This window comes from Echinops telfairi, unplaced genomic scaffold, assembly GCF_000313985.2.
Source record: "Echinops telfairi isolate 266 unplaced genomic scaffold, ASM31398v2 ScPeMD7_8;HRSCAF=38, whole genome shotgun sequence".
NCBI classification, from domain to species: Eukaryota; Metazoa; Chordata; class Mammalia; order Afrosoricida; family Tenrecidae; genus Echinops; species Echinops telfairi.
The window spans coordinates 6,805,762-6,832,475 of NW_022103905.1; the positions used below are offsets into that span (position 1 = coordinate 6,805,762).

Sequence of the window (26,714 nt, forward strand, 5' to 3'; positions counted from 1 at the left end):
CCGCCTCATCCAAACCAGCCCGCTGCCCAGAGCACCTGGAGTCTCTTTAAAGCTTGGTGTGGCTGTAAGAGACCGATACAGACTTCATGGACAATCACTTGGGGGGTGGTGGGGGGTGACCCAGCCTGCGTGAGAGCAATAGAGAGAGTGAGGGAGCGAGGGAGGGAGAGACAAAGAGAGGGAGAAAGAGGGGCAGGCATGGGAGAGAGAGCCAGCCAGGCAAACAGGCTATCCATCAGGGTCTGACAAGTATGAAAATAATCGCAGGAAAAGGAGATCTAACTTATAAAAATCAACCTCCAGGGAGCTTGTGGAAAAGGGGTGGAGAGTAGACGTGGAGGCCAGGAGGGGCCCTCCTGCACAGGGTCTTCCCTCCAGCAGGATGAACACCCTCAGGCCTCACCTGGCCCTGCACTGATGGACAGCATTGGTATCTGCACTCTCCCTTGGGCTCCATCACAGTTCTCACCCCTAAGTTAAAGTAAGGGTGAAGAGCCACAGATAATGGCGGATCCCATGACTTATTTTATTTATTTATTTTTTAAAGGAACTCTCAAGCCTAAGTGACCTTGGATGGAGCCTTGAGATTTCTTAGATGCCAAAGATCCTCATAAGCAGGCAAGTCAAATGCACAGAGCCACAGCTGGCCTCTTGACCCACAGCAGGCAGCTCCGTCAATGGCCTTGTTCCTGCACGCCCCCTCCTGCTTCCTTCAAGAGCCATAGGAAAGCCATGCACCGGAGGAAGGAGGCAGGGGTGGAAGGGGGAGCGGGGCAGAGGGAAAGAAGGGAGTGTGAAAGACAGAAGGTCTGACTATGAACTAGCACAAGGCTTCAAAAAGCTCAGAGGAAAACGCTATTATCTTTCTGTGCCGTTTTCCCACGGACGGACGTGTGAAGCTCCTTCACACAAACAACAGCAGGCGCCCTGTCCCTCCACCACCTTTACTCATCTGCTTTCTAATTTTTTAAAATAGTTTCCGCACCCCGCTTTTATGCATCTGTTTTAGCCAAGAAGAGAAAACTAATCAAGGAAGAAGTTTAAGTGGGGTCTGCTTTCTGAAAGGCTCTGCGGTCTATCTGCGGCATCTGGCGCCTGCGCACCGGCCCGCTGTGTGCTGTGCATCTCTGCCTACTGCGCTTGGCCATAAGAAGTGGACAGAGTTTTGGTGGAACTGGTTTATCTGCGTTGGAGAAGTGCGATGAGTGGAGCACAGAGGAGCAGACAGGACACTAGGGAACAGACAAAGTGTTTACCGCTCAGAAAGCATGAAGTTATGCCTTCATCTATTTGATCGATAGTCAAAGACAGTAACTGGATGCCACATGTTTTGTCCTGTGCCTGACCTTTCTCATTGCCTGCACACTGGAAGCAATGGCTCCACCAGCCATTTTCTACCCTCTACACTACTTGGTTTTCTAGTTGACACGTGGGGGGAGCTTAGTGTTTTTCACAAAAAGGAGACCATTCTAATTTTACACAAACAGTATTCGCGTCTGGAAAGTAGATGGAAACCTACCAACGCTGTCATTGAAAGTCAAAGACCCTAGCACCATGTGTGTTTGGTTAAGGGAACCCCACTAGGAGAATTCCAGTCTTCTGTAGGCCCCAAAGGGATGACTCCAATGACCAGCTGGATGTCCGGTGCTTTCTAAAAAACAGTGAACTCAGTCATGCCTTGACCCAAACCCAAACCCATACAGCTTGGAAGGGTGAACTTTTGCCTGCCTACGAGTGAGGATCCAGGCAGGGATGCCCTAAACAGCTGTTCTTCTCCCTACGGGTCTGGGAGAAGCCACCCTGGGCCAAAGAAATGCTCACTGTGGGTAACCACACTTTTTGAAAAGAGGCTTGTTGGGACCAGTCTCTTTTAGGCACTGAGAATCCCCAAACCGCTTTTGACTTCTTAATCAACTTCTTCTTCTGCAACGACTCGTCTGGGGATGATCTTCAAGGCACTGGAGCAGAATCTTTAGGAAATGAGGGCCCAACCTTGGCCATCTCCACCCATCCCAGGAGGGAGGGTACCAAGAGAGGGATAAAGCATGGCCCTGGGGGCTGTTTTCCTCCCTAGCTCTCATTTTATTAAAGGGGTCTACATAGTGAGGTTGAAGAGTCTCAGATGCTGGGTTTTCACTCCATAAAGATGACCCTGAGAGTTCAGCAAAGAGTATCAGAACTAGGGTATGAAAGTCAAAGACCTGTCTGAGCTGACAGTGGACAAAGGCCTTTTATGAAATCCGGATGGCTAGTTACTGAATTGGGCCATCTAGCCAGGGCTGTTGATCTCAGCAGAACTACACCTTGTACAGGAAGAAACCAGATGAACGAGGCATAATTTTGACAAATGCAAACACACCGTGCATGTCTTCATCCTTTGGAGGAAAGTGAGACATCACCATCACGCATATCTACCCAGGAAGCTGCTCTTCTTGGTGTGTTTGCTAAGATGGGCTCACAGGTATTAGCCTAAATAGGTGACCCAAGCGCCGCGCTCACAGGAAACTAACACCAATCTCACTACCTTCAAGTTGGCTCGGACTCATAATGACCCTAGGGGACAGGGGACAGCTGCTCCTGTGGGTCTCTGAAGCTGTAAACCTTTATGGGAACAGAAAGCCTCATCTCTCTCCCTTGGAGCAGCTGGTGGGTTTGAACTGCCAACCTTGTGCTTAGCAGCCCAACTCAGAACTCACTACGCCATCAGAGCTCCACACTGAGGGAACCTGACTGTTGAAAAGCAACCCTACAAATCAGGAGGTTCAGAGACTCGGGTTCCCCGCTCCAAGCATACCCCCAATAACTGGGTACATGAAGATTTCCATTCCGCCCCTCCTCTCCCACCCCGGGGGACATACGTCAGCATTGTCGTCCATAAAACATGGGCTTGGACGACACTGACTTGGGGTTCCCTCCAAGCCCCTCGTGTTATGATTCTATGTTCCTTTTCCAGGACATCACTGCATCGAGGATGACATGATGTTCATTTAAAAGCCTGTGGGTCTCCTTGAGTTATCAAAAGAATGTATTCATCCTGACCAAATGGCATGTCTGCCTCTTGCCCTCTGCCCCTAAGATGTGTGGAGCTGAACAGCACAACTTCTGCTTCTTCAGGCCAAAAGTCCACTTAAAATCGCCTCTGGCTGGCAGATAAATGTAGGCCAGAAGATTTGACTGGCCCTTGCTGTGAACAGAACCGGCGATGCAGCAAGAGTCAAAGAGGACAGGAGGAACCGAGAAATACCAGAGCCATTTCATCTCAGACGCTTGCAAAGGACTCCTTATCGTGCATTTCCCCTTAGTTTGCTATTTTTGCAAAAGACTACTTCTTCCCTTTAGTCTCAACCTAGTGCGGGCAATTTAAAGTGTTAGGGAGTGGGTTGCTTCGATAGCAACTTTTACACGGTTTCAGAAAGAAAGGAGTAGTCGGACCCATCCCAGCTGAAAGCAATTCATCTTGTGAGGGAGGAAGATAACCACTTGCCGACACACTGGTTCCACTGGTAGTGCTGAAGGTAGCCCTGGGGGCAGCTGCACCTGTATCCCCCGATGATGTTCTGGCAGCCGTGCTGGCAGCGGTGGTTTCCTTCACACTCGTCCACATCTGAAAAAGAAGCCCCAGGCCCCTCTGAGCCAGGAGCACGACATCCTCTCCACCTGGGAGGCAGTCCCAGAGGAGCAGCCCACAGACGCGCTCTGACGCCCCTTTTATGGGCCGAGATGCGAATAAGCCATCTCACCCCTCATCCATTACCCTATTGCCCCAAAGTTCAAAGTTCAAGAATGGCTATTCTGTGATATTTGACAAGTTGAAGGTGACCCTGGGAAGGTCTACACATAAACATGATACCTGGACGGACAGCAAAGCCCCACAATCTGCCAGGGAACCGCTCTGTCCACTGCTCCTGTTTGCTTATTTGCATGAGAATAGCGCAAAAGGGTGTTGGTTTTGTTGCTGTTTTGTTTTTGTATGTTTTTCTGTATATGAAACCCAGGATAGGTAAATCAATAGAGACAATAACTGAATTAGTGGTTTCTTGTGGGGGGGGGTATGGCAGGGGAGGTTGGGGAGAAATGATAACAATAAGTACAAGAGAGACGAAAATGTTTCAAAATGGATTGTGGTGGTAATTGTACAATTCTTTTTAGTGAACTATTGAATTATAGACTATGGGAATTATAAGCCAATAAAGCTGTTTCAAAATTAAGAGAATGAAACAAGCTAAAATAAAGTATATGGAAACAGAGGTAACAAATCATGGGAAATTTCCATAAAAAGGATGTCAATCCAAAAAATAAAATCCTAGAAGAATAACGATATGAATTTACAATGATATATTATTGCAAGAATTACTTCTCCAATGGCCACAAATCAAATTTGGGGCTCTTTTTATTTTTCTTTTAGAACATCTAGGAGGTTAAATGCATAACCGAGCAGGAAAGGGAGTGATGAACTTGGGAAAGGCATGTGTAGATGACATCACCAGGCATGAGTTCAAAAGATGTGTGTCTAAGATGTGGGGCCTGTGCACCCCAGACTAGAGCTGCCATCCTCTGCAGTGCTCAGTTCTGGTAGCCCAGAGAGGACAGCAAAGAAGGCTCTGGTAGCTACCCAGAACCCCTTCCTCCTTCTAAGACCCACAGGCTGATCACAGCTGAGGGCCCAACCTACCTTCACAGCTGGCTCCACTCTGATCCAGGGAGAATCCCCGTTGGCATTCACAGGTAAAGCTTCCAGGAGTGTTCTGGCAAACCCCCTTAGAGCCACACAGGTTGATGTCGGAGGTGCACTCGTTGTTGTCTATCGGGAAGGTAGGGAGAGGGAGGTAAAATACCTTTCTGTATTGTTTAAAAGAAAGACGAAAGATTTGTCATGGATTTAATCGCGTCCTCCAAAAGACACCTTGAAGTCCTAACCGCTGGTAGCTGCGGATGAGACCTCGAAGTCATACTAGAGTGGAGTGGATCCTAATCCCCTATGAGGGTCAGAACAGACAGGACGAGGAGCACAGAGGGAAGATGGCCTTGGGGTGATGGGAACTGCGGAGCTTGCTGCAAGTCAGAGAACTCCAAAGTCTGCCGGCTGCCATCAGAGGCAAGAAAAGGGGCCTGGAGTAGATGCCCCCTGAATCTTCCAAAGGCCTCCACGTGGTTGAGACCCTGATTTCAGACTGTCAAGCTCCACAACTGTGAGAGGAACGACTCTTCTTATATGTCAACCATTTATGGTCCCTGGTGAGATGTGGTAACCCTGAAAGGACTGCAGTAATTCAGGGAAGGTCAAGGTCATGATATCCTAGCACTCCATCCTAGTCGACACAAGTCCATCTATTTTTTGGTCCAGTTGCCTTTATTCCAACATTAGAAGGAAATGAAAAACAAAAACAACCCACAAAAACCCCCCAAACCACAAAACAAACGTAATCTCTGCTCTCTACCTTTCACATAGGGCTTTCCTGATCTCACGTACCGATGCAGGCGGTGTGGTGCTGGGTGAATCCCGGAGGGCATTTACACGTGAAGCTGCCGATGGTGTTCACACACAGGAACTGGCAGTTGTGCTGCTTAGTTGCACACTCATCAAGATCTGTAAGAAAAGGCATCGGATTTGAACGGACGACGACACAGATACAGAGAAACTGTCTCAGCGGGCAGTTCTGAGGCTTGATTTCTGCCTCTCAGGTGAGCCTGGTCAGATCAGCGCTGCAGTGGTTGGCTATGCAGAACTCAAGTGGTAAAGGGTTAGAGAGAGACAATCCAGCTTTCATGTAATTGGTGGGGTGGGGTGGGGTGGGAGGAGGCAGCTGTTGGGTGAATCTGAGGAAAACCTATGTCCTTTTAGTTTAGAGGATGATGATAGAGGAATTTTAATAAATGGCGAAATCTAGATTAAAGGGAGAGAAAGCTTAAGGAGTCTGAAAACCGTCTGGGGCACTGAGGTGATCTAATTAAGGTGAAATGTAAACAGAAATAGCGAGCCTGGAAATTAATTTGCTCACTTAGTTCTGTTCGTTTTTACAAAATCTGCCTAAATGAGCTTGGCCAAAGAGTGTGGCCTCTTCGAAAGTCAGGGTTTCAACTTTGGATTAAACAAAGCTGAGCAATCAGAAAGGAAACAAAGCTTTTCCCCATAAGCTAACGGCACTTTAACAATCTGCCCCTCGGAACCGATTGCTATGATAGATGTATAACACCCGGCGCCACCCCACCCCCACCCCCAGGGTGATGAACAACAGAAACATGGGTGGAGGAAGACAGCAGATGGTGTAAGATATGAAAATAATAATAATTTATAATTTACCAAGAGTTCCTGTGGGGGGGTGGGGAATGGAGGGGGAAAAAATGAGGAGCTGATACCAAGGGCCCAAGTAGAAAGAAAATGTTTTGAAAAGGATGATGGCAACATCCTTTTTAACAAATGTGCTTGATACATGGATGTACGAATTATTTTAAGAGCTGTAAGAGCCTCCAATAAAATGATTTATTAAACATTTAAAAAATCTGCCCCTACATGTGGCCGACCTAATTTCCCACCTCTCCATAAAACCCTCTCTTCTGGACAGGCCTCTTTCCTCACTGCTTCAAGTTCAAGGCTCACCCTTCAATCCCAACGTTATGTAAACAGACCAAGAACATTAGATTTGTTAGCATTTAGCTCCACTTTAGCAAAAGCCCATCTTCCGGTGACTCGGGCACCCTCTCTCGAGTGCGATCCCTTTATCATAACTGCAGCCGCTGCGCTCATGCCATGGAGAGCTATGCTCAGAGCTGCAGACCAGTCCTGGGTTTGCAAAGGGACCACTGTGTCCACTCCGCCGGGCCAGCTCCCTGGCTAGAGGAACAGCTGGAGTGGATCTAAACTAAGAGAACATCCCCGTCCATATTTCTTCCAATGCCCACTTTCTCTAAACGTGGAGCTAGTCCTGCGCTCTTTCCACCCATGGAGGCCGATGGATGGGGAACCTTGGCTTAGCTTTCTCAGAGCTTGGACTTGCTAGCCTGCTGGGTTGAGAGGGCTAGGAGGTGCTGTTTCTGCATATTGATCACTTTTGGCCTCCTGCCTGCACGGCACCTTCCTTTATATGCCCCACAGGGCTTTGCAAGAGCAACACTGCATGCTCGATGGAGCTCACCAGGAAACAGGTGAGGGAACCACCTGCCCACTGTCATCCAGTTGATCCCGACTCAGTGAACTGCTCCCCAGGGCTTCTGAGGCTGTAAATCTTTATGGGAACAGAAAGTCTCATCTTATTCCCATGCAACAGCTGGTGGATTTGAACCGCTAACCTTGTGACTGGCAGGCAGCCCACTGTGTAAGCAATTGTGGCACCAGACCACCTTTTTAGGAACAACACTAGATGTTCTCATCTCCAAGAAGGTCCCCCTGGTCTTTCCCTACCTGCTCATATCTGGATCTTACCCATTTCTCATGGGGCTATGTGCCTGCCCGACACTTCCCACAGGTCTCCCTCCTAGTCCTTTCCATTTCAACATATGTTCTGTGCCACTCATTTCTGATATTTAGTCATTGTGCCAAACATAGGAGGGAATTCAGACTTCAGGAAGAGAAAGGGACCTGTGTCGTCCATCGCTCTGGAACAATCACACCGTTATATTTTACGTTCCTGAGACCATTAGGAGAGCATTGTTGATGCCTTTTCTAGCGCGTGAAAGAACACAAGGGCTACTACGCTTCGTTTCCATTTGTCCATCTCTTAATTGCTAGAAAGTTTTGATGATCCTCTTTCTCCACCAGCTCAAAATGGTCTGTGTGTGTGTGTGTCTCACAGGCAGTATACACTCTGAGTCACAGCCCCTTTCCCAATGTAGCTCTGCGTTCACAGGGATAGATGCTGGCTCTGAGTTTTACTCTCCAACTGCCCCCAACTCACTGTGATACACAGGCAGGGAAGCTCCATGCTTAAGGAGATCAAAGCTTTCATTAACATCTCACTTACAATGGTCAGAATGTTTGAGTGGGCGTCTCCACTCCTTCTCAATGATAAGATTCTGCATAGAAAAGCCTGACATGCATTTTGTCAGCCTGTACTCCACATAGCCTGTTCACGCTCTTGCAGCAAACACAGGAAAGAGGGGGGACAGGACCCTACCACTTACTCTCCAACAACACCCTATGCCGTTCTTCCACCTCCCTTACTTTCTTTTTTCAAAGCTCCATTGCAAAGCACTCTGTGATAATTTACATTTTTTGTGCCAACATGGCTCCCGTAGGAACATGTGGGTGGAGTTTAACCTGTCAATCAGGTCTCAGTTTGATTGGAGGGCAACCGAGATAAATAGCTCTCTGGAGGCCGGCCTCTCTCTCTCTCTCTCTCTCTCTCTGCTTCACCTTCCTCTCTAGCCCATTGGAGTCATGCTGATGGCAGTCAGAGCCCTAGAGATGTGTCTACCACCATTGGATCCACAAGACTTTGCACCCACTGGCTTGTAGTCTTCCTGCATTCTGCTGGTATTGGACTTATGGGGTAGTATCAAGCTTAAGGACTTGATAGGGACTGGGCTGGGATGTTTGCCTGATATATAATCACTTCTTGATATAAAGATCTCTTACACATACACAAGTGTCCCTGGATTTGTTTCTCCAGTTGACCTGGTCTAACACACACTCTTACTCTTGCTCTATCATCTAGTCTACCTTCCCTTCTCCAACCTCTCATTCCCTGGATTATCCGTAAGGAGGATGTATCCTTAAGTAGGCTTGCATGTCTTACTCATACAATATGAGATTCATACTGTTGAGGAAAACGTCCACAGGAGGAAAATACAAGCAGCCATCTAGGTGAAATGTCAGCTGAGGCTGCATCGATCAGCACACTAACCAATGTGATCAACAGATTAATAACTAAATCCATGTTAGGGTTGGGATGGCTGAACTGAGCTTAAATCTGAGCATTTGGTTTGCAGAAGGGCGTAGATGACAGTGAAAGGCCAACAACCATTTACAGCGCCCCATCTGGGTTAAGTGTCCATTGAATTCCTTGGCCCATCGCCCAAAGAAGGGAAGAGTCTTGCTCTCCAATGGAGTGCACTGGACAGTGGATCACTGCAGATATAGTTATGTTAAAATTTAACCTTTTACCAATAGTTTCATCTTTTGACTCACTTCTAACTTGTTCTACTTTTTATTATTTTCTGCTTTCCTTTGGGGTTTTGTGTGTTTAACTTTGCTGTTGTGGGGATCTTTTCTGTATGAGTTTCTTTATATGAAATTCAGGATAGGTAAATCTATAGAGACAATAAGTAAACTAATCATTTCCTAGGATTATGGCAGGGAAGGTTGGGCTAACGGAGTTAATAATAATGGATACAGGTGGGAAATGTTCTGAAATTGTGATGATGAATACACAACTCAATATATTTAAACCATTCAATTGCATGGTATGCAAATTATATGTCATAACATTGTTAAAAGAATACAATTATCCCAAAAGAACTATGCAAAAGCTGACTTCTGGTCAAGGAGAAATTTCTGTATACAGAGTTTTATTCATTCTTAATTCTTTGGCTTATTCACGTATCTCTCAGGTAAGCTCTCAGAGGCCTGCTGTGTCCCTCTTTTACAGAGCAAAGGCTTGGGTGCAGCGTTTAAGGAGGCACACTGTCCTCTGGGGATGATGCCATCAATTAGGCTGAGGCAAGACCTGCGCTCTGTGTGGTTGTTGAACTGATTGCCTACATCCAGGCAGCAAGAAGAAGCAGAATACAGAATGAGTGAGTCAGAGAGGGGTAATCAAATAAGTGGCCATCCCACTCTGGAGAATGGCCCTGCCATCTCTGAGACCCTCACCAATGGGCCTCACGAGGCTCAAGTGGCGCTCCAAAGGATGGCTGCTGCCACTGGTCCTCAGTACACTTCCCTGGTCTCAACCTCTCTCCATCCAATTTAGGAGGACTGAGGGAGACACTAGCTCCAAAGAAGTACCTCTTGCGCGCGCATGCGGCACAGGACTCTCAGCTTGCCTATGAAGTACTTGAGGCCCAGAGAGCAGTAGTGCGGCCCGGGGCCAGGTGCACGCATGCCATGTCCACTTTACCTTTGCAGCTCCTTCCATCGTCCTGCAGGATGTAGCCTTTCGGACACGAACACTGGTAACTTCCTTCGGTGTTTTTGCAGATAAAATTGCAGGGCTTGGGAGACTGGCTGCACTCGTTCAGATCTACGATCCAAGAGACACAGATGTCTATTTGCTCAGCATTCACAGGATCGACCAAGGATTTTTAGTTTAAAAGAAATGGTAAACTCAAGTGTATTCCCCATGTATGGGTTAACCTTTGATCGCTACCTGACATTTTCCTATTGAGGCACACACTGTTAGGATTTTCAGTTTGGAGATCTGACTTCCCCCACCCTCACCACCTCCCTAAAAAAAAAATAGAAAATTTCCAGTCTGGCCTAACTCTTCAGAAACAAGGCCCTTACTTACCTACACAGGCAGTCCCAGTTAAGTCAGGAGTGTAGCCGGTCTTACAAATGCAGTGATAGGACCCTCTGTCATTGACACATTCCCCATTGCGGCAGACATCGTGGATAACCTTGCACTCATCGATATCTGCGAATTAACAAGTAAAAAAAAGTAACAAGGGACAATATTAAGGCAGGTCACTTCAGTCTAGTGCTAATAAAAAGTGTTATTATATCATGAGCCAAAATGATGAAGGCATACATTCTCCATGGATTGATGAACCGTATTGAAAAGCCAATGGTTAACTTTAATAGGTAACAGTGATACACAAGTCACTGAAGGGATCAGTAACTGAAAGCTTTAAGCCCAAGCGGTCATCTAAGTTTCTGTTGTGCTGCCCTCCTAGGTCCACAGAACCACCTCCCCTCTGGACAGGTTTGGCTCCTTGATCCCTCCCAGGCCCTCAAACTTGTCTTCGGCAACATCTTTGAAAGGAATCACACATAGCAATGGGCCTTTTGACAAGGAAACCCCGTTGTTTCTAAGATGCAGTTTCAAAATGTAAAGGAAAGGCTTCCACCTTCGCTTTGTTGCACTTGAAGTGAAGCCTGAAACACATTAAACGGTGTCATGCCGAGGCTGGGAGATCAACTTTCCTCCTTCAAAGAGAGAAGCATCGGGCTGGATCCCTGAGCTGGGTTTGTGCAGCCCGGGGAGGACGAGAGACCCCTACTCATGGTGCCGCCACAGGGTCAAATGCCGGGCTAGTGCGCACGGTCTAGCATGAAGGCCATGTCCTCTGGGTCGGAAACCATCTTTTTACATTCTCGTTGTCGGGGGTCCCAATACAAGATCTTCTCGTGTGAGGTATCAGCTCTTAAATGCCAAGTCATGCTAACAGCTGGGTGTACCTGGTCTTTTCAAGACTGCGACTCAGCACCCCTGCTTGGGTTTCAAGGTATGTGTCCCCCCTCCAGCTTCACGTCCTCCCCAGAATCATAAATTGCTTTGGGTCAGCCCACCTCATCTGTCCAACGATTTCATTATGTCAGTTATTCCACCTTCAGCCACATCTTTGTAATGTGACCAAAAATCTTCTGAACCTCCTTCTCTCACTCCACCTCCCTCTGGAGGAGCTCACGATGTCTCCCTCCCTTTACCAGTCCTTTTGGAAACTGAAAAACCAGGATGGTTAATGCTGAGAGGCGTAGGAAGAGGATTGTTAGTGGTCTGGACCGGAGTCTTCGTATCTGCCTCAGGCATTCCTGAAGAGTCCCTCATCCGTGTCTAGTTAAAGCAATCCTGTACTTTTTCAGACGCGCTTCAGTTCCAGGAGATCAGCATTGTTTATCTCTCTTTTATGCAGTGTCTTCAGCCAACTCGATGAGCTAGAGTACGTGCTTGTGGACTAGTTTAGGAATGTACTGAGCCTTGATTTGGAGATTTATCCCCAAATAGTCATGTCCTAAGGGACCAACAGCTAACCTAGGGTGAAGTTTCATTTAGAAAGGTGGGGACTCCTGGTGAGGTAGCTGCAGAGACCCAAGCACACACCATTCACCCAGCTGGACCAAGAGCTTTTGGTAATGCCTAAAATGCCAGCGTGAACAGCGTGGCTGGTCTCATCTATCTGTGCGGGAGCCTGGGCCCATGTTGCAGATTCCATGTTCTCATCAGTTTCTCACCCAACGAACAGATTCAGAGCATAGAAAAGTACCTGCTCCATTGGTCATGAATCCGCGGCCGTGGGGGCAAAGTTTTTTGAAGGCCACGGTGCCCTGGAAGGGGCAGATCTCACACTGTGAACCCCAGCCTCTCCCGCCGTCACAGCAGCATTCAGACTTGGTGACTGGGTTCCGGTTGCTGGAGCCGATCTGACACATGTTTTGCAGCACCTCCGTGAAGCAGTACCCTTCTCGGTTATCTGGAAAGGACCAAATGCAGAGCGGACTCAGGAGAAGGGGTTTGATGAGCATAATCGAACAGAAAGAATTAGGTCAGATATAAAAAACACAGAAGAGGTGACACTTTACCCCGGGTAGGAAGGAGCAGGAGGACAAAGCTGGAAACAGCGGTGAGAGAGAAAGGATGGCATCTAAGGGAAGCAATAAGACAAGAACATCAGTACGTGAGCAGAAAGCCATTGGCCCAGGCCAGGGGTGATAACCCAGGAAGCAAGGTAAGCAGGACTTTACTTGTGCTTACTCGCTAATCTATAGTGAAATGGTGCCCTACGGTTTAGTAAGTGAGCACAAGCTAGTGGTGTTTATCTTGTTCACTGACGATTCAATCACTGTCAAGGATGAGACGCTTGAAGAGGGGGTTGGTTCTGTAGGAAGGTGCTGTGGGATTGGGGTGGGGGAGAGATGGGTACCAGCTAGACCCGTGATGTGGTGAAAGCAATGGATTAGCAAGGAAGCATGGGTAAGCCTGTGCTTTGCCTTGTGCATTGAGTAATCTGACCCTGGCCTACACTAGATTATAAGCCTATTTGCTTCCAGGGATATGGGGACTAGCCACGCTGGAGGAGAGAGGGTGGCAGAGAAAAGTAAGGAAACGGATCCCGATCACCAAGGGCTTAGAAAGGCATCCAAGAAAGACATCCCAAACGAGCAATCCAAGGATACAATGAGGGAGGGAGGAATTTAGCTGCAGGGTGGTGCTAAACCCAATGGACAGTCTGAGCGCCCAAGAGTCAGCTCCAAAACATGAACATCTTTAACCTTTTCTCGAATTCTGACATGTTCTACGATTTCAAAGGGAGATATGGATTTAGAGCACCCCATGGGGAGCCCGAGGTGACACAAACACCCCGTGACAGTACTCACCAAGACACTCATCCTGGGTGGGGCTCGCGGTAAACCCGTCATTGCACTCACAGGTGTAGCTCCCGGGGGTGTTGAGGCAGCGCCCATTCTCACAGATTCCGGGCTTGGTCTGGCATTCGTTCTCATCTGTTCAGTTTAATTCAAGCACCCAAACCAAGAGGAGTCAGGTGTGTACTTGTGCAGAAGGATAAAGGGTAGCTTATTTTCCTGGCCCCCTTCTTTCTCCTTTCCTCTCTCTTTCCCTCCCTCCCTCTCCCTCCCGTCTTTCCTTTTGTAGCATTGAGTCTGTGAATAGCTCATCTATTGACATCGTTCAGCCAACATCACCCTCCTCTTCCCCGCTACCCATGAAGCCAAAACGGCTCTCGCCAGGGCAACAGCGGCTCCCAGGACTCAGAGCTCAATATCTCCCGGTCCTTTGTCACTTCAAAGTCACTCGAAGCTCCTCTGTCAGGGATTCACTTACCCACACACCCCTCCCCGTCCGGTGTCCGCCGATAGCCGGGAGTACAGATGCACATGTACGTGCCAATGAGGTTCTTGCATTCCATCTGCTTCTCCGCACAGTCGTGCTTCCCATTTTCACACTCATTCTCATCTGTGAAGGAGGCCCAATCACACACACTGGTCAAAGAAGTTGCATTAGTGACCTGTCTTTGAAGCAAGCGGCGGTATCAAGTCGGTTATGTTATTTTGCCTGTGGCTTTATTTCCTTTATCATTTTTGGATGCTGACCTCCAGAGAACAGAAAGGTGTCGTGTAATCACCTTTGGCCTGGATCAACATTACCTTCTCTCTGAAAACCAGTTCAAGAGAGGTGAGTATAACTGCTCACACTTTTTGATGAATTAAATGAAAAAAGTTACAGATAGCTTTCATAACATAGTATATAATCTTGATTATAATCATAACAATTATAATAAAAGCTTCCATTGCACATTAGTAATACAATATAATATTCCAATAGAGTATTCATGGATATGATTTAATATTAGAATGCTCATCATATAATGCCAACTTTTATTTATATTTTTTGATAAATGGACAAACATCTGTGGATGATTTATTCTCTACTGGGTCTTCGTCTTTTCTCCTCTTTAATTTCTTTTTTTCTGGGGTGGGGTAGGTCTTCCTCATTCTGTACTTCCTCCTATTGCATTTTTCTTTTTCTTTGACAATGTTGGGAGCTGAGAAATTTGGACTTGATCCTGTGTGTGATGAGAAGCTCTCTCTTAGGAAGTCTTCCCCCTTCAAGCAACGTTGCATTTAAGTCGTCTTGAGAGAACAGGGGTCTGCTGACCTTGTGTAAGACCCGGGAGAAGCAAATCAGAGCTCTTGAAGGTGAGTTCGGGGACTTCCCCAAGTTTGTGTAGTGGCGCCTCATCCAGTGTTTTGGAAATTGCAAGGGATCAGTCGGCATCTCTCATGCAAGGTGTGTAACTAAAGTGGATCTTCTGTGCTATTCCAGGTTTGAAATAGAACATCCCTTAGTGATAGATAATTCTTGCTAATGCTTATATCCTCCTCAGAGCACATTGTCCATATAATTATCATAGCATTTATCACACCATGGTTATTTATTTACATCTGTCTCAACCATTTCACCTTGAGCTTCCTGAATATGGAAGCTCTTCATATATACGCATCTTAGCAGAATGCCTGTCACGTGGTACCCATGGAATACACAGTGACGTAATAAAAATGCTACTCCAGGCTTCACTTTAGAGGGGAAGTTAGCAGTGACAACCTCATGTAATCCAGGGACAACAGGATCATGTCCCAATCTCCACTTTTTCTGCACTAATAAAAGCTGAGTAGGGGTGGGGAGTCCTCCCTGACAAAGAAAGAGTTAAGGTTTCCTGACTCCGATGCCCTGGAATGTGGCTGTCTCACTCACCTTTGCACATCCTCCTGTCTTCTCTCAGAACATACCCGGCAGGACACTTGCACTCATATGACCCATAAGTGTTGACACATCGGAAGGCACAGAGCAGAGGATTCTGGGCACACTCATTTACATCTGTAGGGAATGACAGGAGGGGAAAGAAAAGGAACATGAGTGTCAACAATAGAAGGACCCGACTTTTACCAATGTTGAAATAATTGTTAAAAACATGGATGTAGGGGAAAAAAAAGGTTTGGAAACTGAATGTGGTAGCAGTTGTACAATTCCGCATGACGTGATTGAACTATGGAATCATATGTTACATATAAATTTATAAAAGCAAAAAATCATGGACGATCCAAGCAGTTTCTGATTTTGATGGGGATTATTCACTGAGTTGGCTACTTTAGAAGGGGTATGCACGGGACACCCACACAGCCTGGTCTTGCCCAAAGCCTATTCGTGCTTGCTGTCCTGGGGTCAGCACGGATTCTTATTGAGGTGACTATCACATTGAAAGTCGCCCTACATATAGGACACTTTTCTGAAATTCTGGTTGGGAGCTTCAAAGGACCATTTGCACCGCCCTAACGTCAAAGGTGGCAACAGCAGGCAAGCAGGGGACTGCTCTCCATGTGGTTCGAACACACTAGCCACTTGCAGGGAGGGGGATGAGCCTATCTTCTCCACCCTCCCACTACGTTGAATCCACCTGAGAGCTGTAGTGGGTGTGGGGAAAGTCACATGGAACTAGCTCGAATTTTACCGCAGTTACTCTAAGCGGCTGCCACATCAACCGCCATCAGAACACGAGGCATCAAAAGCATTGTTGACCACCACTCCCCGTCACCCACATCCCCAGCGTGTGAAAGAGGCTCCTATAAAATAACAATGATTCCTCTCTCCAACTAAATGTTTCTGGATCGTTTTACACTTAGAGGGCTACTTAGTTCACATAGATCGCCAGTTCTAGCTTTCAGTAGGTGGAAATAACCTCACCATTCACGGATGAAAACTATTTTTGGAGATTGCATAGCCAGGAGTCAGCAGACTGTGCTTTGGAAAAGCAAGCTTGAAATGGACCATCCCCATTCTCATGCTGCTCCCCAAGGCCGTGAGGTGACTCTGTTCACTGAGCGCATCAGGGGGACCCTGGGTCACAAACCCATCATCGCCTTTGGAGACTCACCAGCAACACTGAAACCGGGGAGTCACGGTCTCACTCATAAAGAGCTCCCTTTGATACAACCACCTTCCTTCACCTCCCTTCCTTTGTCCTTTAGCTCACTGGGTATCGCCTTGAAAGTGCTTCCAAATCACCTGGGAAGCAGATTAAACCAAATTGCTGAGCTCTAATTTCATCATTTCTAATTCAGGAATTCTGGGATGGGGCCTGAAAAGGTGCAGTTCTAACAATTTCCCAGGTGATGCTGATGCTGCACTTCTAGGGACGATCCCGTACACACCACTGTGCCTGCAACCCCGCTCCTTCCTTTCTTCCCACACATCCTATGAGACCTAAGGAGCCCTGGTGGTGTGGTGGTTCCACATTGGGCTGCGATCTGCAAGGGCTGCAGTTCAACACCACCAGCTGGATCTGTGGGAGAAAGACGAGGCTTTCTATGTCTGTAAAGAGTTATCGTCTCAGGAACTCACAAACAGTTCTCTCTTGTTGTATAGGGTCACTAAGAGTCGGCATCGACTCGATGGCAGTGAGTCTGGTTCTGGCACGCGGCACAGACCTCAAATGTTTATAGATACCTCAAGATGTAACCTTTTTTGCTGTGATTGCTCCCAGGGGGCTGCCCAAGGTCATCCCAGTGTGCAGTCATACCCATAAGAAAAAAAGAAAAGAGAGAGGATGGCAGGGAGCATGGGAGGTGATAAGCAAACCAAAAGAGAAGAAAAAGAGTGAAACTAAACCGTAAGAAGAACATAAATAAGAAGTTGTATACAAACGTAAGTAGTTGGGAGACACCAACGAGCTTTGTGTAAGATCGTACAGTGTAACTTGTACCGTGAGCCTCCCACATCTCCCTTGTGCACTCGCTGAAGAGAGGACTGCTCAGAAGAGAAATAACAGGCGGGCCTATCAGACCCAGTGGTTTCTCATCTATACGCCCAGCGTGGTAACCAAAATAAGAACTGGAGTCAGCCAGCTCGTGTCCCCACAATCAGAACACGTGAACAAGTATTCCGAGCTTGCGGGCTCACCTTCACAAGTCATCATTGGACCTGGCTCAAACCCTTCCTCGCAGGTGCATTCAAAGCCTCCGATCACATTCTTGCAGGTTCCGTTTCCACAAGGGTTGCCCACGGAGCATTCATCAGTATCTGCAGGTGAGCAAGGGCGGATTTACAGATGGTGAACTGGGGTAAAACGGACTTGGACTTAGGTAAATCCTTCCTTCTCTCAGAGGACACGGTTCTCATTCTGCCCTGCCAAGAAATGAGTGCCCATGCCTTAGTATCACAGACTTCTGGGGGCACGACTTGACTTGCTCCAGGATACCAGCAGCATTGACCTTGAACGCCCCTGGATTTCTAGCCTATATGCAGTGCTCGTGTCCAGGCGTTCCCCACAGAGAAGTAATAGTTCATAGGGGATAAATGGTCTAAGCGTTAAGGCAAGTCTCCTCTTACCAGTCAAGAGTTTTCGCTTATTTAAAGCTAGAAATACATATCCAGTTTGGCCTTACATTACATCACGCTCCAAGAAGCTGTATATACGATGGATTCTTGCCAGATATAAAATAGAAGACTAAACTTTCACAAAACAAGAGCCCAGAGGTTAAACAAAAATTAATACACTGGATAGAATCAAGATTCAAGCAGATTTTGTTGGTTCTGTTAAAAACCATATGGTTTTCATCAGGCAGAAGAGAGGCTAGAAAGAAATATGTTTAGGGTACAAAGTCTATCTGCCTCCTAACACACCCACTTAGAATAATCCAAGTCCCTAGTCAGGCCCATCCCTTGGGGAGAATATTTTCCCTTGGGAAAGGAAATAACATTCTTATTTTAGCTGTCCGGGGGACAGAAGAGTAATGGACTATTATCCAGGGTTCCATTCTAGATTGGGGCTTCTGAAGTCAGACAGTGAAGGCAGGGTACTGGGAGCACTGACTGACAGGGCAAAGAGAAAGCGTTGGCTTCCTTCCTTAACTTTTACTGTCACACTGTATTTGTCAAGAGTATCACCCCTCCTTCGAGTTAATAAAAATTGCAGCACCCTGGCTTTTTTTAAAGCGGCAAGGGTAGTAATTGGAAATAACGTAGTCTGCCTGCATCTGCTGGTCTAGAACAGGGAAAGGACTTGCTTACACTCCCCCACACGTAGCCAGTGCTTACGTCTCATGGAAAGAATACTTTCCACAAATGGAGACTCTCGGAATTTGTGCCATTATTAATTCAGTTATATCGAACTGCCTTGGGATCTATGGATATGTAAACATGATCCAAGTGGGTTCAATTAGAGTTAAAATGGATTAGGGGGTCGATCATAGGAGCTGTTATTTAATATTTTTTTACATTTTAATATGGGGGTTAATGCAAGAATCATTTACCCAAGGCACATAATTCTTTAAATGACTGCATGGAATAAAATCCAGAAATGTATTTTATTGTGTATACCAAGAGAATAATGATGGCCTTAAATAGCTTTTAAAAATCTTTCATAAAGATTTTCATGAAACTATTTGCCTTTTTACTCTTTCTTCAAATATGCCCAGTATTTTACCTTCCCCTGTTAGACTGTAAATCCCACGCAACTACGTCTACTTCATTTACTGCTATAGTCCCAGAGCCTAGCACCGTTCCTGGTACGTGAAAAGGACCCGGCTAAGATAGCTGACTAAATGCTGCCTGAAAAGTGGACCCACTTTTGTCCTAGCATATACCTCCCAGTGAAATGCCACCTAGATGAGTTACCAACTTATAATTCCCAGCAGGAGAGAGAGACGTTTACTCACCCACACACTCATTCCCTTCTAGGATGTAACCAAAGGGGCACTCGCAGCGATAGGAGCCGTCAGTGTTGATGCACTGGCCATGTTTACAGACATCGGGTTCTTTGCACTCATCCATGTCTTAGGCAAAGCAAAAAAAAGCATAGTGAATAACAAGGGTACCTTAAAAAAGAAAATAGACACACCTACAAAGGTAAATTATGATCAGACAGCTGGTATCCAAAGAACAAGTCAAAGTCCAGTCGCGCTTCCTTTTCCAAGACAGGGGTGGTGGTGAAATGAAAACGAGAGAAGAGGGGGAGGAGGAGGAGGATGGTGGAGAGCGTGAAGACATGCTAAGGACAGGCTACTCACCAACTGCTGAGTCGTCGGGTCCCACGATGATCCCACTGCCGTAGGGGCAGATCTGCCGGAAGGCTTCTGTGGGAGAGACATGCCCTTGTTCATAGGTGACTGCCTGCCCCAAGCGTTGTGGGGCAGCACACGCTGAGAAAAGGTGAGCAAGAACACCCCAGACCCAGCAAAAGGGAACAAACCCTCCACAGCTGTGTCTACTGCTTGGAAGCCCCCTGAGTCACACTATACTTATTAGCAAGGAAACCTCGGCACTCCTTGAGCGCCTCCGCTCTACCGACCACCAGCATCATGCTTCGGAAGGGCCTGTTCTTTACTGCCTTGGTGATTCTGGCTGGGACTTCCAGCTGCCTTTCTCCCGTGAGATGGAACCAGTCAGCCTTAAGGCCACACCAGCTTCGAGAACGAAGCCACGGAGGCCACAGACCAGAGCAGCCCCTTCCCAGAAAATCATTCCTCCTCAGCAGACTTGGTAGAGAAAGCGAATGCCTCATTCTTTGTGGGCACCGACTTGCTACCTTTCACTTTCGAAGAAGATTGCTGGCTTCAGAAGACGTCTGCCATTGCACTCCAGGGAATTATATAAACAGGTATATAGGGAAACCCATTCCCCACCTGAAGAGAAAAGCTGGGCCACTGAACAAGGAACAGGGGCAGGCGGAGGAAATGAAAAGTAGATATTTCTGAGCCACCTGCTGTTTAATATGTACTCAATGAATGCTCAACAACAAAAAACCTAAGAAAGCAACCTCCCTGCTTCGTGAGGTACAAGAATTTTAATGAAGATTTTGATTAGACTTGAACTCATCTATCTTTAGGAGTGCCTGGGGAGTGGGAGGGGCGTTGACAGGGCTGACTGGAAATGGTTTTCCCAGCCAGAGCCAACTTGGGAGTAAATCCTGGCAATACAGTCCCCCAAACCAACCCCTGGGACCCCGTGAAGCACAATTCTACTCTGACACACACGGTCGCCACGGGTCCAGACAGTGTCAACAGAACGGGGGTGTGTTCTGAGTGTGCATCGTCTTCCAGGCCACGGTCTTCCTGGTGTCCTTGCCCAAAGAGAAAGACAGACGACAGACATACCATCGGGCTCCGTGGGGCACAGCTCACAGGGGTCTCCCCAACCTTCTCCCTTCAGCGCACAGCAGCATTCCTGTTTGGAGTGATTTCTGGATTTGGGGGAGGAACACTTTCCTCCTTCGAACTTGGCATAGCAGTAGCTCATTCGCAGGTCTGCAACACAAGTTCAAGACAAACCTTCGCCATCTGCGACGGAGGAACAAACAGCCCACAGTGCCAGCTGTGCTCTGCCCCCATGCCCGCTGCGACCCTCCCTAAGTGACTTGCTAGGAACCGAGCCAAGATCGTTAAAGGGAACCATAGGGAACTTGTGCAGTGAGATCTGACGGACACATCCATGGGGCAGATCCTAATCTGACTTACTCTTTCTCCTTTTAAAGAATTTGCAAAATAATCTGATGGGAACCCTGAAATCAAACCCTGTCGCTTTAAAAAAGGGCACCTACACCAGTGACCTCAGGATTGGAACATTCACAGAGAGAATCATTCCCAAGGCTCTTTCATCGCTGCCTCTGCCTTCCTGTGTTTCGGGTAACATTGATGAGCCCCCTGAAAAGTTACCGTTTCAGAGACCCACAAGCCTCGTTCTACTCTGTCCTGCAGGGTCACAGGGAGTTGGACTGAACTCGATGGCAGTGAGCACTTTGTTTTGGGGGGATGACGGGAGTGCTCCCCGTTCTAATACCATCTTTCTCCCACGGAACAGCTGGTGCTTACAGAGGGGAAATTCTCATGAATTAAAGTAAGAAGTTCACACATCTCTCTCTCTGTCATATTTATCAAGTGTGGTCAGTCACATTCAAGTGTCCCAGCACATAGAGTAAAACTTGGTTCTCTCCTTCACCTTCCCATTTGCAAAGTTTTCTTAAAAAACAAACAACCCCCCAAAACAAACCCCCATGCCTGCTCTTATATTGATCTATTTACATCCTCAACCTTTGCCCCTTCATTGACAACTCCACTCCACCCACAATGGTACCCATGTCCCTAACCTTTGTACTCTCTTGGACAGAAAAAAAAAATGCATCACATAGAGATTAGAACATATGAAGTGTAGAGTGAGTCTAAGGGACACATTTCCTTCTTAAACTCCACAAGCTGGAGTGGCTCATTTGCCTGTGTGGCCGTCAGGTGCTGGGGCAATTGATCCCCATAGTTCAGCAGTTCTCAACCTTGGGTTGTAACCCCTTTGGGGGTCGAATGACCCTTTCACAGGGGTCACCTGATTCATAACAGTCGCAAAATGACAGCGATGAAGTAGCAACAAAAATAATTTTATGGTGGAGGGAATTCACCACCACATGAGGAAGTGTATGAAAGGTGTCGCGGCATGAGGAAGGTTGACACCACTGCTATAGTTGCTTGGCATGGGTTCATTCAAAAATGCTACCCGTGCTTCCATAGAATTCTCTGACCCGGGTGTCTGACTCCTAATTGTTCCACTTTACCAGGAAACCCGAGCTCTGGATTTCCCAGGTTCTAACAAAATCTGTGCCCTGGGGGAGATTTTTATTTGCTTGTGATACTTCTTGGGACCAGACCAAAAGCCGTGACAGCAGAGTTGATTCTGATTCGTGACGATCTGTTGGGCAGGGTTGTACTACCCCATGGGGCTTCCCAGATTATCGTCTTTACAGTATCAGCCCGCCACACCTTTCTTCCGTGGCACAGTTGGTGGAAGCAAGCCACAGGCCTTTGGATTGGCAGCCAAACAGTAACCCGAGGTGCCCCCAGGCCTCTGTGCTTCTCTAGGATGGTTGTTGCTCTAAGGTGCTTTCCAACAAGAGAGAGAGCTGTGCTTGCCCACACACTCCAACTGGGGCTCGCTGGGGTGTCTGTTGATCATCTGCAGAGTGTCCTTAATGGCCTTTGAAATTTCATCAGCGCTACAAAAGTCACTTCCCCTGCTTGCATTCCTCAGTCTGGGGCTCTGCCTCCCAGAGCCAGTCCTGTGACCAGGCTGCTCACAGCTGGGCTCATTCCCGGGCAGTGTGAGCGGGCTCTTGAGCAGACCCACTGGTGTAAATCAACTGAGTAGCCCATCGCTTCCTCAGGCCTGCCACTCCAGCAGATTCACACCTGCTTCCTCTCCACACTCAGGCCCAGCCAAAGGCACACAAAGACAAGGAGTTAGGGTTTATCTGGCTGGCTCTCCTGAACTTGCACAGGTAGGGGATCTGTTGGAAGCATGCACCACCCCACCTTCAGGAGTGGACACCACTTGGGCCTCTGATAGCTAGCCATCTTCGAGATGAAAACTAACCAGACAATTCTTAAGTCTCTCCTCCCTCCTTCTAAATCCTGGTTAAAGAAACAACCCGTTGAAAAGCGTAAAAGTTGGTCGGGCACTTGAAATAAAAACATTCCGCATCTATCAAGGACTTGCTAATCAGCACAGATGAGTCACATGCCCAGTACAATGCACTGGGTGGGTAAGTATTCCTAGGATGATGATTTAAAATGAGAACCAAGCCGAATCTGCTGCCATCAAGTTGATTCTGACTCACAGCTTGCTCTAGACAGGGTTGCCAACACTGTAAATCTTGACGGGAGCTGACAGCCTCATCTCTCTCCTGTAGTGAGTCTGAGCAGCTGCCCTGGCCGTTAGCAGCCAAATGCTTATTCCACAGTGCCACCAAGGCTCCCTAAAATGAGGACAGTGGGTTACAGAAGATTCAATGGCTTGCTCAATTTTTTAGAGCTTTTTGCCTTGATGTCCATTGCCTTGTGTTTGTTAATATGGAGAAACACAAACCAAAAAAAGAAAGAAAAGAAAATGGGGGCATATGTATGTTTGTGATTCTTTTTGCTTCCCTGAAATCATTCAACCTAGTTTGCTTAAGGAAACAGATGCACCCAGGGGCTTTCTGCACCTGTCAAGCATTACAGTCTCAGAAAGCCACAGGGGCAGGTCCACCCACGGGAAGCAGCTCACTGCCAGTGTTGGGTTTCACTGCCTGAAGCAGACACTGTGCTAGGCTGAAGTTCAGGCTACTTGTTCATTAAAAGAAAAGGACATAAAAAACCACTGAAAATTCTTATAACTCACAAATATTATCCTTGAAAACAATATGGCCCAGTCTATTTTTCTGTTTTCCTGGGAAGCTTGTAAGCAATGGCTCCTATCTTCTTGTGGCAGCCAAGTGGATCTTCCCCTTTCTGTCAGGAAGTTTGGGGCCCTATTGATACAGGTATCCTCTCCAGAGACAGAGAATCCATCCATCGCTGGACCGGCCCCTCCATAACCGAACCGACCTATCCGCACTTGGGTTCTTGGGGAAGGAGGGTGAAGTGCCAGGGAAGTTGTATAACTTGATGGATAAGGTTGCAACTCAGAGGACAAATGAACCTCTGACATCTGGAAATCATTAGGCCCCTGGGTGAGTGAGACCTCGCCATCGTCGCTTTCACAAAGACTCGGAGCTTAGCCCCGTCTTCAAACAAAACCACAACAAATAAATACAGAGTAAGGGAAGTCGAGAGCCTTCCGAGGCACTTACCTTGGCATCTCCGTCCAGTGGAAGACAAGGAGAACCCTTCTGGGCAGAGGCATTTGAAGCTGCCTTCAGTGTTACTGCATGTGCCCAGCGCACAAATCTCTGGGTCTTCGACACACTCGTCAATGTCTGCAAGGAATGGCAGGTGGCAAACAAAGTCAAATCACAACGGAGGCACCATCAGATACCCACGTCCAATGTGCAAGTGCAAGGAGCTCCCAAACCCTTCCACATGTGAGGGGAAAATATGCATGTCTCTCAGGCACAGTGCTGTGGACTAGGACTACTACATCATGATGAGTTTTTTTAAAAAGATAGTTTTGACACTTCTTGGTACAGCCATGGAATCTCATGGTGTTTTTTGAGGGGGTTTATGAGAAATCTCTCTTACCTATTTGGTATTGCTTGGCTAATGACAGAGGTCGGAGTAATTGCATACCCCTCAAATTAGGAACGACACAGAACTTTAGAATTCCACCTCATCCTCTCATGGTAGGTGGAAGCACTGAGATTGTACCTAGGCTGACAATGAGTCACTCGCTGAGATGGGGGCCGGGGGGGCGGGGTGTCTCTGAACCAAACTGATGTCCCTCCACCCTACCCAAGCATCTCTCAATACCCTGTGCTATTACTCTGAAAGTGTGCATTTTGCAAGGGCTCTATTACTCATGAAAATAAGTATGACATGAGGCAGTGCAAACTATCGCTATGAGAGAAGACAAGGCTCCTAACTCTCCTGCAGGATTATTTGTATTACAACCCAAACATATCTTCCTTGTATAGGTTGCCTTCCCCCCCCCCCCCCCATCATACAGATAATGAGAACTTGATGCCCTTAGAATGGTGGCACATTGCTTTAAGTCTATGAATATTCGAACATTTTAGCTGCTTAAAATAAGGGCTGGGAAAGGGTGATTGGGCTGTGATGTGTTAAGAGCTTGGGTGACCACATGTCACAGTTCATCTTTCAGAACACCCAGATTATGCCTCTTGACCTGGATGGATTATTAATCATCAGTACTCTTTTCACTTTAAACAATTGTCTTTGTTCAGGAAGCTACACGATCGTCTTGCTTATGGAAAGATACTCACATTCTCCTCTGACCAACTCACCCATCATTGCCCCAGACTTTCAGGAAGAATTTTAATGAAGAAGCTCACTAAGTCGACGTGCAGCCAGGCTACTTTTTATGGGAAGGTTCCTGCCCCCCGCACCCCCAGGGAACATGAAATAGCCCCTGCATCCTGGGACTCTAGTTTCACGTGCACATGCACCCACTCCACCAGGTCTCCGCATTACACAACTGTGTTCCCCAGAGGTCCAACTGAGTGGCAGTCAAGAAATTAATTCCATTTATCTTGACTTACTATTACAAATGCCACATATTAGTGGGCTTCATAGGTGTAATGTAAAGTGATTTGCTTCCTGTACAACGCCAAATCAGCCTCTTGATCAGTTATTACGCTCCACTGGGAAATGCGGCACGCTTCCTGTGGTTTATGGGTGAAGCAGGTGCAGCTAATCAAGTCAGTCCATTCTCTGTGCCCACACTCCTCTCTCTACCCCACCCTACCAACTTTTGTACCAAGCTTATTTTTGTTGTACTTATGATTCCTTATCTTCTGGTAGGAATTAGCCTATAGATGACAGCCTATAGAGGAACACAGATTCCAGAATGGTCACATTTTTGACTGTTTGGGAAGTTGGTTTTATCTCTACGCATCCCAACTTGGTTCAGTTAGGGATACTGGGCGTTCATCATAGAATGAAGGAGGTCCATCCTTAATACATTTAAAACAATAACTTTAATAATTTTCACTTAGGCCTATTTTGATAAACTGTTTCCATTTAGAAAATTACCACTTGAGCCTAATTTAAATTGGGTATTTTTCATTGGCAATACAGAAAGTGGAGGAAATCTCACTCACTATAGATTAGCTACAGGTCTGTTCAAAGGCTACATAGAAGGTTCTGGCAACTAACATGCATTTAATGCAATGACATTGAGATGCCATGGAATGAAATGAGAGGAATTCTATAAAATTGGCCGAGAACCATCTGGTGGTAACACCACTGCACGGGTCGGAAGAGCACAGCCACGTGCACTAATTGTGACGATGACCATTTTTATATGTTTCCACCGGAACCAGAAAGCTGCTTTTAGATGCAATACACCAGCGTCTGCAAACATGTAGAGCAGGAATTCTGGAACTGAGATCATGTTTTTGGACAAGCTATAAAAAAGTACACTGGGAGCGAGTCCACGTGATATGTATAAAATAGCTTCAGCAGAGAACAGCCCCCAAGAAGAAAGTCTTGTCTCTACTTCTAAGCCTGGGCCAATTCACTCACACCTTCTGCTTTTGGATTTGTTGCTTCGAAACAGCAACACCATCATGGAAACCTGCAGGGCCAGAACAGTGACCCCACACTGCTCTTTCCAAACCCCAAGGGCCCTCTCACCTTCACACTTGTCGTTCCGCAGACTGTACCCAGGTGGACAAATGCATCGGTAGGACCCATCCAGGTTCTGGCAGGTGCCTGGTGCACATTTCCCGGGTTCTAAGAGACACTCATTGATATCTGCAAAGTAAAGAGAAAAAGAAGGAAGAAATTCCTGCTGTTATTATTTTTACCATGCAATTAAACCCAGAAGAAATCAAACGGGTTTAAG

General features: G+C 47.0%; 1 protein-coding gene across 1 annotated transcript in view; it reads right to left on the reverse strand.

Moving 5' to 3' along the window:
- FBN1 (fibrillin 1) overlaps positions 1–26,714 on the reverse strand; it is a 221,103-nt gene that overhangs the window by 7,680 nt on the left and 186,709 nt on the right. Inside the window, exons 46-60 of the mRNA XM_013006330.2 lie at positions 26,504–26,623; positions 24,043–24,168; positions 20,546–20,695; positions 19,460–19,525; positions 19,109–19,225; positions 17,352–17,471; positions 15,150–15,272; positions 13,719–13,850; positions 13,253–13,378; positions 12,142–12,348; positions 10,446–10,571; positions 10,056–10,178; positions 5,471–5,587; positions 4,673–4,801; positions 3,485–3,604 (exon numbers count right to left, since the gene is read on the reverse strand). Coding sequence (XP_012861784.1) covers positions 3,485–3,604; positions 4,673–4,801; positions 5,471–5,587; positions 10,056–10,178; positions 10,446–10,571; positions 12,142–12,348; positions 13,253–13,378; positions 13,719–13,850; positions 15,150–15,272; positions 17,352–17,471; positions 19,109–19,225; positions 19,460–19,525; positions 20,546–20,695; positions 24,043–24,168; positions 26,504–26,623 — 1,902 coding nt within the window. The remainder of the gene's footprint in view (positions 1–3,484; positions 3,605–4,672; positions 4,802–5,470; positions 5,588–10,055; positions 10,179–10,445; positions 10,572–12,141; positions 12,349–13,252; positions 13,379–13,718; positions 13,851–15,149; positions 15,273–17,351; positions 17,472–19,108; positions 19,226–19,459; positions 19,526–20,545; positions 20,696–24,042; positions 24,169–26,503; positions 26,624–26,714) is intronic.